We start from the raw sequence: 15,709 nt of genomic DNA on the forward strand, positions 1-15,709 counted from the left end.
TTGGGATCTATGATAGGACCTATATTTCAGTAGTTGCACGGGCCTAGGCCTATGGAGTTTTTACATCGATTGTAAATTTTGCTTAATTATATTATATGCAATATGATACCAACTCTCAACCAGAGTGTCAAATGGAATACCAGGAACATTATAATAAACTTTCTATTGTTAATTTTAATTTATAGTTTGATGTCACTTAAATGAAATGCCCGATGCTGCATTCGTTTCTCATTGTAACCAAACCACGTGTTATGTACTTATACCGTCTCAGATATTTATATTGCTAGTTATTTATTTTTCAAATAAGCTGTGCTTCATATAAAGTGCAATGACTTTGCTATATAATTGTGATAGTTTGCATTTTTGCTTTGCTCCTGCGGGTTTTGTATCTTTCTTCTACAACCATCGTCAAAATGTGTTGGGACACCTATGAGAAAATCTTACTATGTTATGGCATAATTTCCATTATTTTTAACGTACTGAAATGCCACTTTTTTGGTGGCAAGCATAAACCCTTTCCTAACCTCCCCTTTCCCCACCAGGCAGTCAATGTTGGGGACTGCTAGGCGCAGAATCACATGATTCAACATTGATAGCTATTGTTGGGGGGGGGGGGGGATTATTACATTGTCCTGTTAAAGCGTCCCAACACATGACGAGCATTGTTTGAAGGGGTGTATTAAAAAGCAGGTTTTTTATAATAATTTTCGAACCGCTACTTAATTAGATTTTGATCAATCTTTCCATAAAAACTAAGAAACTTATCCTCTAGTCCATTACCGGCAGTTGACCACAGGTTCCCATTGTTTAGAATAATAGAAACCGGGCGGAACCGGCGGTCAGCTGCCACTGCCGTTTTGATTTCATCCCTTAAATGGAATGTTTGACTACTGGTGGTGTAAGGGTACGATCACTTTTAGAGAGGTTGCGATTTCCAAACGTAGTATCGAACGTACATGGAATCTATTCAAAATCCTGTCACAGGAGAGTGAGTGAATAGATTCCACGTTCGTTCGATACGTTTACGTTTGGAAATCGCAATTTCTCAAATATGTGACCAGCTCCAACAAAACCCGGAACAAGTCGCCAGACATGTTTTTAAGTTTTGGGCTTTTAAAGATGACATTCCCATAAAAAAAAATCAAATTTTGGAATTCTTAATTTCATGAAATTTCAAATCCTTGAAAGTATTGAATAACAGCTGAACCATGATAATCCCTATTCAATCCTATGCGAGGCAGGACGCTAATTGTCCATTACTCAGAATAGCAATAGAATATCAAGGTATCATTTACAAAATTATCCATATCGTGAAGTATTGATGCTAATTATATAATTTTGGAATCATTTTAAAGAGAGAGAGAGAGAGAGTATCTTGCTAAACTTGGAAAAATAATCACAATTTCAAAAGTGAACCATACTGTGGTATATATTTTTTTTTTTTAATAGATGCGCTATATCTAATCAGGTACATTATGACACCCCATTGAATCCAATGTGACTTCAAGAAGCAAAGTTACAAGCATTTGATTAGACGTAGGTCCAGTTTTAAAAGTGACAAACTGGCCTCAAAATTCCACAGACTAGACATCTGGTTTGAGAGTGGCAAATGGCTAATTTGTGCGCGCCTTTAATTTAAAACAAAAGGAACAAAAGAAAACCGAAACAAAAGAGCTGACAAATAAAATGCAAGTTATGAAAAGTACAGAGAAGTAGAAACTGAAATAAAATTGCTTTAAATAAAACTTCATTGATGAAACTGTGTTGTGCTTGATGGAATATTTTTGCGCCTTGTAATAGGACAGTCTGTCACTTTTAAGGCTATTCCGTTTCCCTACTCCGCTCAAAACAATTTGCAGGCCAAATATTTTATTATTTTGAATAAAATGTTGATTTCTAACCAGCTTTAACATACAAGTAAATAATTGTGGTTTTTACCCCAATATGGTCCAGTTTTGAAACTATGATTATTTTTCCAAGTGTAAGGATACTTTTTTGGCGCAGTATATTAATGTTAGTAGGTATATCACCCCAAAAATAAGCGCAGCAGAAACATGTTATTTGACGCTTTTAATTGAATCATCGTTATGAATGCTTCAAAAAACAAAAAACAGAATTAAAATCGGATAATGCAAAGTGATGTAACGTCAACTTGAAGATACCCGGAAATCGGGTGAAAACCTGCCACAAATTGCTATAAATGGCAAAATGGTAATTTTTGGGATTTGTAATGCTTATTCGGACACTTACTTGAAAAGGTAGCATTGATTTAAGTATCACAGATTAATTGCATATCTTTCCGGACTTCGTTAAAGAAAACAAGATTAAAAATCTCTCCTCGAATAAATGTAATAAATCCACCAAATATACAATTTTAGCCATTTTGACCAATCTGCAGACAAATAAAAGCTTAAAAATGACTAAGTCCAGCTAATTAATATGCAAAAATAATGCCAACAGAGAACCGTACATGATATGAGGATGCGGGTTTTTTGCACACATAAGTACCCAAAGTTCTTTCATTTGGTAACAAAAATACACAAAAAGTCATTAATTATGCAAATTAGCTAATTACATCTAATTATATATTTATGCCATTCTTATGTTAATTAGGCATATGTAATTTTACTTTTTCAATGTTTTATTTATGTTTTATTCATACAGCATGATTTTGTCAAATATGAACCTGCTGTGATGTTGAATAAAGAAACTGCAGTTAATTGCCTAAGTGCACCGAGTTTTCAATTGGTATAGGGAAGTGTTTCACTCATTGTCCAAGGAAAAAAAATACATGATAACAAACACTGGTATTTCAGACCGGTGGTACTAGGTCCTCTATTTCTAGAGACCTATATTTATTGATTTATGGACGATCTAAAAACATTCATAAAACAGGTCTTAACTCTTAAACTAGGCAGTGTTTAATTTCGGCGGAGTTGATAGTGATTTAGGAAATGTTTCACCTACCATATATTAAAAAGACAAATTATTGTGATCAATGAAACATAACGAGGAAATCGTTTTTGACATGTATGTTTTCAAAAATTGGCCAACTTTGATCCGCGCGCTTTTTGATTCACTGTTATGTATGCGTGCACAGTATGACAGAATTATTGTGCAGCCACTGTGACATACCTAATGTTAAGGCTGGTTCAAAGTGAATATTCGAAGGCGAATATTCGGCTTCGAATACGTTTTGGGCGTCAAAATATATGCGGCTTCGAATATAAAACTATGAACCGGAGAAAGATATATTTCTACAATTCATAGCGTTGCCCGACTGTTAACAAGTATTGCCCGTTGACCAAGGTAAGCAAAATTTAGAGAATTTCTTTAACGAAGTTAATAAAATCATAATAGGTAAACTCCATTGAACTATTGTCATGATTTAATGTCTGTATAAATGGGTCAAACAGGAGCAGTGGCGTAACCAGTGGGGGCCGGGGTGCAAGCTGCCCCCCCGGACACAAAAAAACCTGGAAGAAGAGTCCCCGGAAGAGTCAAAAATTGGGAAGAGGAAAAGAGAGAAAAAGAGGGAAGAAAAAAGAGGGAAGAGAAAGGGAAAGAAGAGAAAAATGGGAAGGAGAAGAGAAAAAGGGAAAAAGAGGGAAGAGAAAGGGAAAGAAGAAAAGAAAAAGAGGGAAGAAAAGGGGAAGGAGAAGAGAAAAGGGAAGGGACTCAAGGAGAAGAGAAAAGGGAAAGAAAGAGAGAAGAAGATCTATAGGCCTACTACTTTCATTGTGAAATTTGTACTCTGAAACACTGATATTTTCTAATATGCCAAAAACCAGGAGCTTCATGGCGCTCATCAGCCCCCCTGACCCCCGCCTGGGCTTTGCCCCTGGACCCCTGGACCCCACCGACTCCACCCATTTAACGCTTAGTGGCAAGCGAACGTTCTCTCGAATATAAATACTAAAACTTTTGATCAGAAATTGGGAAATTTTTCAATCTTGCCCCCCCCCCCCCCGGATGGTCAGGTCTGGTTACGCCCCTGACCTGAATAGGAGTCAAAAAGATTTGGTTTTCGGGGCATTTACGACCTGCCTGTAACAGGCGCGGAGGTTGACCCATACCTTCTTGTAGGTTTCAACTGCAAAGCAAATCAAGAAATGAATGAGTAATAGATAAATAAATAAATAAATAAATAAATAATAAATAAATAAATAAGTCAATAAATAAGTCAATAAAAAAATAAATAATTAAATAAATAAATAAATAAATAAATATATAAATAAATATATAAATATCATAAGATATGATTGAAGCGACGACAAATATGACAGCCCTCACAAGTGTTATATATGAGACCACCCACGGTGACCCACCAAATATATATCTGTCGAGTTCAACAAAATTCAACTCCCACAAATATATTTCCGGTGAATACTTTTTTCATTGGCTGATATCCACTTGAGATCGGTATCATCAAAGTAGTATTGCTCCCATTTCATGATTCATTGAGCAATCAATTTTGGCATTTGACCGAAATACGCGTCAAAAGATAAAAAGTCTCGTTCCGAACTTGTGTAGGCCTACATTGCTAGGGCCTAAGTGTGTTTTAATGCCTGATTCACAAATTATAGAAATAAACAAGAATTTATTTTAAAAGAACACGCAATGATAGGGTACCGACGCTCGTGGTTTTGGTTGTTCTGCATAGTTTATGAAGAGATTCATTGCAAAGCGCTTTATATCCATTCCTACATATTACTTATTTTGCCCTCTTTATTATTAATTATAATTATGAATTTGACTGATAACAACGCATTACATCTTTATTCGGCCCAAAATAACAAAAATGGGTGAACTTCCATGGCAAACGTATTTTTTATATCAATAACCAATGATTTACCACCCCGGACCCTCACACGTCCTCTGCCAGGGGCAGATGCATATGGGGACCTAGAACTGGGGCCAAACATTATTTATGTAAAACCGGTGTGGAGGCATAAATCTGAATTTGGAGTTAGACTTTTTTTCTGCATCAGTCGATTTAAATAGAGCTACGTTAATATGGAAACATTCACTTGTACATTTAGGTTATGTTTGTAAGCCTAAATATCATGTTATTTGCATAAAACATTACTAATCATATAAAAATGGGTACTCTTGTACCGCACTAATAAGGGGGCACACCACTAAATCAATGCGCAGTAGGTCTATTTATTGTGGGACATTGGAGCACATCAGACATGTCGAATAGGATTCTGAATACGAAGAATGTCCTTCTGATATCAAATAATTTTGATTTTTGAAATTCGCAATGAAATACACATTTTATGGCAAATGATTAAAAATTGATATTTTTGATATTTAACAGTACTCAAATGAAACTTAATAAATCTGATGATTTATACTTATAGTGTATGTAGGTGGGATGAAAAGCCGACAATCAATTGACAATTTTGACCTTTCGTATTGAAGATATGGATTTTTTTCCCCAAAAAAACAAAAAAATAAATCTTCAATATGAAAGGGCAAAATTTTCAATTGATCGCCGGCTTTTCCTCCCAGCTACATACACTTTAAGAAAATATCATTAGATTTATAATATTTACTTCGAGGACTGTTATATGTCAATATGTGAAAAATATCACATTCTAATAATTTGTCATAAAATTTGTATTATATATCGTGAATTTCAAAAAATGAAAATTATTTGATATCAGAAAGACATTCTTCGTATTCATAATGTAATTCGATATGTCTGATGTGCTCTCATGTCCCACAAAAATACTGTCGAAACGCTCAAAACGCTCATTCCAGATCCTTTAATTTTCATTGGGGATTTTTGAAATCATCGTTCGTCGAACGATATTCAGGTGACCTCGAGCCTTTCATATAAATCAATAGTATCTCGCTATCAGTTGCGGGATATTTAATCCGATTCAACTCATATTTTATTCGTTGCCGTATATATTTTGACGTCACAAAAAGTATTCGAAGCCGAATATTCGTCTTCGAATATGCACTATGAACCGACCCTTAGTGTAATAATAGTGTGTAACGACTATAAACTTGCCCTTTTTAAATTATTAAACTTGCACCCAATATTATACAAGAAAATACCAATAAAGCAACATAAATAAAAGATGAAAAGAAAACTAAAAAGTTCATTATGCGAATGTTTACCAATATATTCCATTTACTTGTACAAGCGTATTGCAAATAAAATAGTTTAAAATTTATCATAACAACGTGATGATGATGATGATGATGATTACCACCATCAGTATTCCGGCCAGTGGTTCATGGCAAAATTCCAAGGAAAACTATAATTTGTTTTTCATACAGTTTCGACAATCCAATCTGAGCAACTAGGCTAACTATGAGTAAAAAGTTGTTAGCAGTATTCATATCTATAAAATAAAAAGTGCAGGATAGCGTAGACGGTAATGATGTGAAAGTTTTATGAATGTAGGCCTACCTCTTATAATTTGCAAAAATACACTGTGGAAACCAAGTCGCACACCGATGTCTTTTCATCATCATCACCTCGTCAGCATATTTTGAACAAAAATTATTCCAAACGATTAGGCTGGTCCATCTCAGGAAAATTTTTAACATTTTCCCCTTCCAGAACCACACTTCAAATTCTAAAATTCAAAATATAGGATAAGCCTAAGGAGAAAACAATACTCTATCGTAGGTGTATCATTATTTTATTAGGGTGTTGACTGTTCCAGAAAAATAGTAGTAAAGTTGAGTACAGATCAGTCGCTCTGTATGGTGGAAGGGAACTGATTCCACAATCATTAAAAATCAGGACATATGTAAATTTTCACTGACACACATCATTCACAAGAATAAAAACATTTGTAACTACATTGTCTAACCACAATCTTGTAAATACTACATCAATATGGTAACCATTCACTACATTGCATTCCTTGCCAAAAGAGATTCAAACTCTGTATTAATGATGGCTTTCCAAAGTATTTCCTAGCAGAGCCATAAGTTAAAGCCATATTATAACATTTGCTTAGGAGAACGCCCTAAAAAAATGTTAAATTCTGGTTTTTACACTTTAGGTGATGAAGTTTGGTAAAGATCCGGGATTTTGAATAAACTGCAGGAACCGTCGTTTTATTATTACGATGGAAATATTAGTCGAACATGTATGTGTGTACGTACACAGAGTGTGCAGGAGGTACATTGTGGGGATACTTTTATGTATGAGTCTACATTGTGGGCGTATTTCGACATTGTGGGGGTACCCCCACAATGAAGACATCTGCAAATGGCATTTTAGGGCCTCTAGAGGGGCAGGGGTAGGTATTAAATATACAACCAGAGTGACAACACTGTACATGCCACCATCAGCCACTATGGGAGTATCAACACACAGTTTTATACCCGCACAATGTATGTTCATACCTATCTATACCCCCACAATGTCATGTTGTACCAAAAAACATACAACATACACGAACCCTATTCGGGTCCCCCCCCCCCCCAACAATATAGCTCTTGCGGGTATTGGTGTAGGCGGGACACACATACACACACCCTAGAGGATCGTACCGTATTACAACCGCCGGAGTAACATGCATTGGCGCTAGTAGTAAATTCCAATTTTCTTTGCTTTACCTCACTTGTTCAGGTCAAAATTAAACATATCTGACAGTAAAGGCTAACATTTTATGGAAAATAAATACTAATCTATTTTTACAGAAATGTTATAATATGGCTGTAACAAAGCTCACCCACAAGGGAAACCACACCCTCTTTCAATTCCCATCTTTCCTCCTCTCTTGCCATAATTTGTGGGGCACCCCAAGGTTCAATTATGGGTCCATTTTCCTATAAAAACACTCCCTCATTTCAAATCTTTAGTTTTAGTTTCTCTTTTGTTCAGAAACCAAAAATCAAGGGATTAAAAAGTAGAGCTGATCTGGTCTGCAATCATAACACTATTATGCTGGGAGGACACAGTATAGGGTATATAACCAGAAGTATACAATAGCCTATTGTGCTATCATAATTATTATCATGATTGATATCGGAAATCTATCCCGCGGACGACAGTTGATGCTCTCTGTCGAAGGTAGGTGGCATATTACACTCATGAGTTCTAGGCCTAGAAATCATATACATACGCGTATATTGAAGGATGGGGCGGGGTGGGGGATTTGTTTGTTTGTATGAAACATAAACGATGCATGGAGATGATTTGATTATGATGAATTAGTTTATTATCCCGGGAAGCACAACCCATACCTCTTTAAGAGGGGGCTCCCCTCCCTATATAACCACCTCTTCCCAAAATTACCCCTTTCCCTCCTCCTCCCCTACATTCGATATCTTCATCTCGAGCTCTCCTCCCCTTCTCTTTCACTTCCAATGCTCTCTCTCATCTGTTTCTCTCTCTCCCGGCCCATATCCCCCTTGCCCTCCAACCACCCCCCCCCACACACACACACCACACAATCTCTTCTCCCCTCTATCTTCTACTTTTTGCAGTAAAAATTGCTTCAGTAAAAGTCATTAGGTTATTAGAGGTCATATAATGGCCTTCCATCGATTCTGGTACATGGGATTAAGGACATGAATCGATTTTGTTTATAACACCTATACAATTACAATAGTGGCCCTTTTGTAATGTCGAATGCAAATATTTCGATGGTCTATATTTTTCACAGGTGAATTAGCCTAGGCTTATTCGGTTTTGTAAACCACGTCTTTCAATGTAGATTACCATGCTCGATTTCTCTCCTCGTGAATATTGCACTGCGAAATTTAAACATTTCTTTTGTATACTTAGAGTAGGTAACTTCAAATCAAATAATTTTACGATTCACACCACTTATAAGAAACTGAAACCAAAACCGAAACTGACTGACACAAATGTTCGGTTTTAAACAAAAGGTAGACACAATGAGTTCGATATCTTATGATTCAAGTGGTTAGGCAGGACAATAGGAAACTACGTGACCAAAACCAAAACTAAAACTAAACATTTGAAATGAGGCACTGACATTAGAAATAGAAATACATCTTACAAATCAAGTTGTTCGGCTGGTTTTTTATATTGTTAAAAATTAACAACTAAAGCATTTAACCATGGCCAAGACAAAATATGATTGAATACTCGAATATTATTCATGGTTAATTAATGAGAAAATAATGAAGTTATTATGATGGTATAAAAATCCAAATTATTTTTGAGTAAATGTATGAAATACCCCTTTTAATAATAGTAGTTATAAAAACATAAGAGTTGCATTTACAATTCACTTTCCGTGCAAAGTACATTATTGTAATTGTCAAAAAGGTTCACTATGGGTGACATAAATTCTCTTCCAAAATATGAAGGTCATTCAAAAAGTTGTGCCTCTATCTTACATCTCAGTTTTTGCAAACAGTAGCCCTTTCACATATTCCATGATTATATTCTAGGGTCTGATCTAGTTTGTGAAAACATTTTGCTTCAATATATTTTTGTTCCTTTCCATTTGTTGTACATGAAATAAAATTTAAGTCAAGATTCAGTGCCATGGAAATGGAGAAAATCTTTACATACGAAGACATAAGTAGACCAAATTGAAGTGACCATAAAATACCATTTCAGATATTTAAAATTTCAGTTATAATCTGATAGCATGATCATAGCACTTGCATAATGAGCTAATCTCGTAGGAGGGATACATACACACATACTTTTGTGTATATATATTACAATTTTTTACCATTGATTTGTAGGTGACAATAACATTCCAAAAATGCCGAGTTTAAAGATGCTACCATTTACAGCACACAAAACAGCCACCCCAGGCACTGATGTCACTCTCACATCAGGGTGAAAAATGGCATGCACGTATTTTTTTTGGGGGGGGGGGGGCTTTGAGGGCGCCAGCCCCCAGGGCAAAAGCAGGGGGCGGCCAAACTGAAGGGGCGGCGGAAGAAGAAGGGGCGGCAAAAACAGGGGTGGCAAAAACGAAGGGGGCGTCAAAAAGAATTGGCAAATAAAAAAGGGCGGAAAAATTAGATTAAGCATGAAAAATTTTGAAAAAATGGTACTATACATCAAAATGTGCTGCTTTTAGGGCGCTAGCGCCTGAAACCCCTTTTTTTTCTTTTTCCCCGGTACGCCACTGAATGGTATAGCAAAAACTGGCAGTGGGTAAAAAATAACTTTTTGTTCTTAGAGTATAGATGAAATGTAATGAACATTTTATGTCCCTCCACTCTTTGAATCATTAGTTGGGCAACATGATCAGAAATGGCTGAGTTGGTGTGTTCTTTTTCTCATAACTTGTGTTCAGAGCGAATGTACTTTTTGTTGGTAGCCTTATTGACTTCAGCTTTGTGTTCTGCCATTCTAGTCCAAAACATTTGAGAAGTTTCGCAGTTTTGGCATCCGATTTTGTAGATGCAATTGCCATTTTTTCCCTTCTCACGTTTGTCTTTTGGGTGGGCCAACATTTGTCTGACGGTTTGGTGGGACTTCATGGCTGTGATCTACATTGTTATCTGTTTTAAGCAATTCTAATCATGTTGCCTAGCCCAACCATGTAATAAATTGGGATGATTCAAAGATCCTTGGGTGGGAGAATAAAAAAAGTCATAAAGAAGTTTGAGAAACCAATGCATGGAGATAAGAAGAGGAGCAAGACCTTAAGGATACGATACATGATTTACTGACAAGTGACTCATTTCGGAATGCGATCATGAATTTTGAAGAAAAAAAAGTTTCCACAGGCTTCGTTGGGACTCGAACCAGCGATTCTAAACTTCCTTCGACTACGCATCTAGCGCTTTACCGTTCGGCCACCGTGGCAGTTGAGCGGAGGAGTGTAGTGATAAAAGATAAATCTCATAATGCTATCTTTAGCCTTTAGTTTACTAAAAAAAGACAGATTAGCCATTTTATGCATAAATAGCACTAACGTTTGGGAAAGGTTTCAAACAAATAATAAAAAGTGATGGAATTATCTGCATCTGCATCGCAATGTTTTGTTTTGGTTTTAGGAATTTGACCTTAAAATTTACATTATCATTCGAAATCAACAAAAGATATTTCAACACTATATGTCCTCATTCTTTCTCTAGAATGTTTTGTACATGTATGTGAAATAGCTTCAACAATGGTTCGCTGAATAATGGTAAAAATAGCCTTGACCTAAAAAAGGCGAGAGGTACCATATTTACGGATTCAGGCTAAATTTAAAATTTATATAAAACGTTTGTTTTTTGATCGATTTCAAAAATTAATTTTTGTCGTATAAAGAAATTGTATCTGGTGTGAATTACACTACAGTTTTTATTCCTAGGGCTCTTTGACTTCTTCAAATAATCTTTTTAATGATAGAGTGAATCCCCTGGCCCTCTATAATTATGCACAAAAGATCGAGTCCCCTTAAACAGAGATGACACATATTTCTTACGATCTGCTTATAAAGACTGGGAAGAGAGACTAAGGAACACCATAAATCAGATTCCTGGGAAAGTGGATCAGATGACCATATCAGTCATAGCTGATATGCAGTGACGGCGCCAGGAATTTTTTTCCGGGGGGTGGCATTGAGGGGGCAAAGTGAAATTACAGCAAAAAGGTAAAATTTTCATAATTTTGAATTTTTCTGGGGGCAACAAGGGGGGGGGGGCAAGAGTTCTGACTGGGCGGGGGCACTGCTGATTTGAAGGACAAAATATTGTAGTGAGTACAAATTCATTTGGTTTTGTACAAGGCATAGTTTGATCAGCTCATAATTGGCGGGCCTTACGACACTGCAGATTAATATCAATATATTTTATTTTTAGAATTGTCTTGTAACATCACACAAGAAACATCACAAATTATTATTAATTAAAGTCCTATACTTTTGTCTACTTTCTTTAACACGCAAAATGTAGACCAGACAGGTCAACTAAATCTCTCTTAATGTGGGTCTACTTTTCAGCGCAGTGGTAAAAAGCCTAGCAACTCCCGCCGATTACGAGGTGATCAAACTATAATACTTAGAGAATAAGCGATAGGAATTTTTATTTTGCCTATCCTCTACCGTGTGATAGAGCGACAGGCAGGTCCAATATTTTGAGTAGTGGATGCCGCGCAGCGGTATCCACTACGATAAAAAATATTGGACCTGCCTGTCGTCTATCATAGGTAGAGGATATGCAAAATAAAAATTCCTATCGTTTATTCTCATTCTTAGTCAGTTAAATATTATTTTAATAACTGTAAACAATTTTTTAAAGCAAAAACTAAGTTACCGTCATAAAACTCCCTCATTATAAAATGAACGAAACTTGTTTACAACTTCACGTATTCTGTTGCGTACTGCTAGCGGCGTCGCGTATTCCGCACTAGCCTCACGCATTACAGCGCAATACATACGCGCGCACCTCTACAAGCGTGTAAGGCATTATCAAGACGCATGATGATGTGGGGTCGTCTACGGCCTGATAAGCGGCACCGAAATCTTGCGATTGTCCAATCAAAAATGTGTCTACGAACTAGACCACTCCCACTGACTAAGAATTGTTGATCATTGGCTATAACACTTTTGAAAATAGGCTATTCCTTTTGAAGTCTGCTGAACACCTGTGGAAAAAGTCTTAGACAGAGGGGGTACCAGGAGTGGCGGCACAAGGAATTTTTTTCAGGGGGGGGCAAAGTGAATTTCAGGGGGAAAATCAATGATTTTGTGCAAAATTGCCGCAAAAAGTGGAAATGTACGTAATTTGGGGGGTTTTGCCTCAAAAGTGTGTGTGGAGGGGAACAAACTGGAGGGCAAGAAAAATATTTTGCCCCCTTGCCCCCCTACATACCTGATCTTCCACAACTGGATTTCAAATGGATGTCACCTAATTGTCTACACTATTTAAAAACCATTATCCCTCTGTGGAAGACTTTAGCTAAATCTTCCAGGGTAAAAATAAACAACTGTTTATTTATATAATTTCCAGATCATGCCACTGTTTTTCCAAGCCCAACATCTGGTTGTCCCGTTGAAAAGGAGATGAATGACCAGCATATGAGTATACTACATCAAACTCTTCAACTTGGTGTGTATTTTGCAAGCAGCTGTCTTTGCATCTTGTATCAATCCACAAGGTGATTCAGAAGGAAGAATTACACCTTGAATTGAACTGTACTTGTGAATGAAGGAAAACATAACCTTGACTATTCTTGGAAATATTCTGAAGGCCACCTTGTGGTCCAACATTTGCATGCATTAGTTGCATGCATGTTTCCGGTGCTGCGAAACTCAAATGAGTTGGCATTGTTTGGAGTTTGTTCACTTTATTTATCGATGTCTTTTGCAGTGGAAGACACTGCTGAAAATTGTAGCCACTGTAGATGGTTCTTACCCGTAACTCCGAAGGGTGTTATTCTAAAGTGAGTAAACCCCTAAGCATAACCCTCAGACATACTCAAACCCGTACCCCAACCCGTAATCCCGAAGGGGCGTTATTCTGAAGTGAGCAAAACCCCAAGCATAACCCTCATTACAAAGGGGCATTATTCTCAACCCTAAGAATAACTCACCCCCAACCCAACCCGTAACTCCGATGGGGCTTTATTCTGAAATGAGCAAAACACTAAGCATAACCCTCACCCGTACTCAACCTATTCTGAAATGGTACCCCAACCCGTAATTCCAAAGGGGCATTATTCTGAAATGAACACAACCCTAAGAATAACTCTCACCCGTCAACTCAACCCGTACCCCAACAGTACTCAACTAATCCGATGGGGCTTTATTCTGAAGTGAGCAAACCCCCAAGCATAACCTCAACCTGTGATTTCAACCCCAAGTAACTCCGATGGGGCTTTATTCTGAAGTGAGCAAAACCCCAAGCATAACCCTCACCCGTACTCAACCCGTACCCCAACCCGTAATTCCAAAGGGGCGTTATTCTGAAATGAGCAAAACACTAAGCATAACCCTCACCCGTACTCAACCTGTACGGTACCCCCCAACCCGTAATTCCAAAGGGGCATTATTCTGAAAGGAACACAACCCTCAGAATAACTCTCACCCGGACTCAACCCGTACCCCAACCCGTAATTCTGAAGGGGCGTTATTCTGAAGTGAGCAAAACCCAAAGCATAATTCTCACCCGCATTCAACCCGTACCCCAACCCGTAATTCTGAAGGGACTTTATTCTGATATTTAAATAGGGATATGAATCCTAGTCCATAGTCAGGATAATTATGGGGGATGGTTTATGAGTGGACTTTGGCACCAGAGGGATGTGTACCCCTCAGAAGTTGGTAAATTTTCCAAAATGAAGCCTCATTTGAAATCTTTTGGTACATCACTTTTACACTATTATATGATGTGGGATTAAATAAACTTTGGATAAAGGCAAAGTCGCATGATTAAAAACTTTTTTGTGAATTTGGCATCTCCTCATTGTGATGGCCATGCATGTTGATAAAGGATACAGTATTGCAGATAAAGCATGGTTATCTATGCTTTGTGGATAGTCCATGTAAGTTGCCATCTGCTGGGCTACTTTTTCTCTCAGTCTAATGCTGATTCTCAAACTATTTAGTTCTAAAATCTGTGAAAAGACAAAAGAATTCAAATTAAGGGACATGACAATAATAATTACAACAATACTATACTTTGTTTAATTTGATATAGCTGACAATTTATTTGAGACCTGTTCTCACAAAATGAGCTGACAGTCCCCATGGTAAAAAAGGATGTATGGTTCACTGAACATGCCAGAAACCAAGAAAATAATGGCAAGTTACCATTTTGAAGCTTAAATGATCCAGTGATTATGAGTCACACCATAACTCAAAAATAATGATTTGCAACTTTCCTCACATTTTGTGTGAACAGGTCTCATTTGTCGGATGACGGACAAAAATGTATGTCAAATTTGTTCTTAGTTGTGTGACCAGTTTAAATTGACCTCAACATGTCTCATTTTGTTACTGTGCATGTCAATTAAGTCCTCCATTTTCCTTCATCAAAACTGAGATTTAGAATCAGAAGAAAGATATGTTTCGTTTTGGAAGGTGTAAACAAAAAATGTGATAAAATGTGGTAACCTCAACCAGAAGTATAATTATACTACCCTATAAGGTATTGTTATACACATTTGCTTAGCAGATTGTTTGATTGGTAGGCCTCAATGTAGGATAGAAAATTGACACATGAAACAATCGGACCATGCCCCTTTAATACCTGTTTGATCAATTCTATGTACTGGAAGCTGACTTGACTGATGTGCCTGTGTGAAGTCTGCTCATATTTCACAACATGTTCTAACACAGTATCTACCATGGCCTGGGTTACAACTGTTCCATCACTATCAAACTTCACAAACTGTTGAAATAAAAGGACAAAACAAATTAGAGAAACAGTTGTAGCCGATTCAGTGAACACCTCATCTCCACCACTGTAATTCAAGTTGTGACACAATCTGGTCAATGGAGGAGGCCAAAGGAGGCATTTTTAAAAAGTGAGTTACTATAATTATTACCTTATACAAACAGTAGGCTATAATATACTGAGAACACCAAAGGTCTAGCATTCTTGGTTTAAAGTTATGAAGTTTTGTGATGTCTATTTTCTTATATTTGATTGTTTTTACTCCATATTTTTGCCTTTATCTCAATTTCAAATTTACTGCCTTTGGCCTCCATGGACCAGATTGTATCACAACTGAGATTTGTACATCTCTGAAAAAAACCCACCAATGTTCAAGAATTTGAAATGGTTTCTGCTAAAAACTAAA

At 36.9% G+C, this 15,709-nt stretch overlaps 1 protein-coding gene across 1 annotated transcript in view; it reads right to left on the minus strand.

Annotated features, from left to right (window-relative positions):
• Positions 1–12,355: 12,355 nt before the first annotated feature.
• LOC140164013 (meiosis inhibitor protein 1-like) overlaps positions 12,356–15,709 on the minus strand; it is a 63,261-nt gene continuing 59,907 nt past the window's right edge. Inside the window, exons 12-14 of the mRNA XM_072187297.1 lie at positions 15,157–15,297; positions 14,403–14,521; positions 12,356–13,098 (exon numbers count right to left, since the gene is read on the minus strand). Of these exons, the coding sequence (XP_072043398.1) occupies positions 12,993–13,098; positions 14,403–14,521; positions 15,157–15,297 (366 nt within the window). The 3' untranslated portion in view covers positions 12,356–12,992. The remainder of the gene's footprint in view (positions 13,099–14,402; positions 14,522–15,156; positions 15,298–15,709) is intronic.

The sequence above is a fragment of the Amphiura filiformis genome, chromosome 11 (assembly GCF_039555335.1).
Source record: "Amphiura filiformis chromosome 11, Afil_fr2py, whole genome shotgun sequence".
In the NCBI taxonomy this organism is placed as follows: Eukaryota; Metazoa; Echinodermata; class Ophiuroidea; order Amphilepidida; family Amphiuridae; genus Amphiura; species Amphiura filiformis.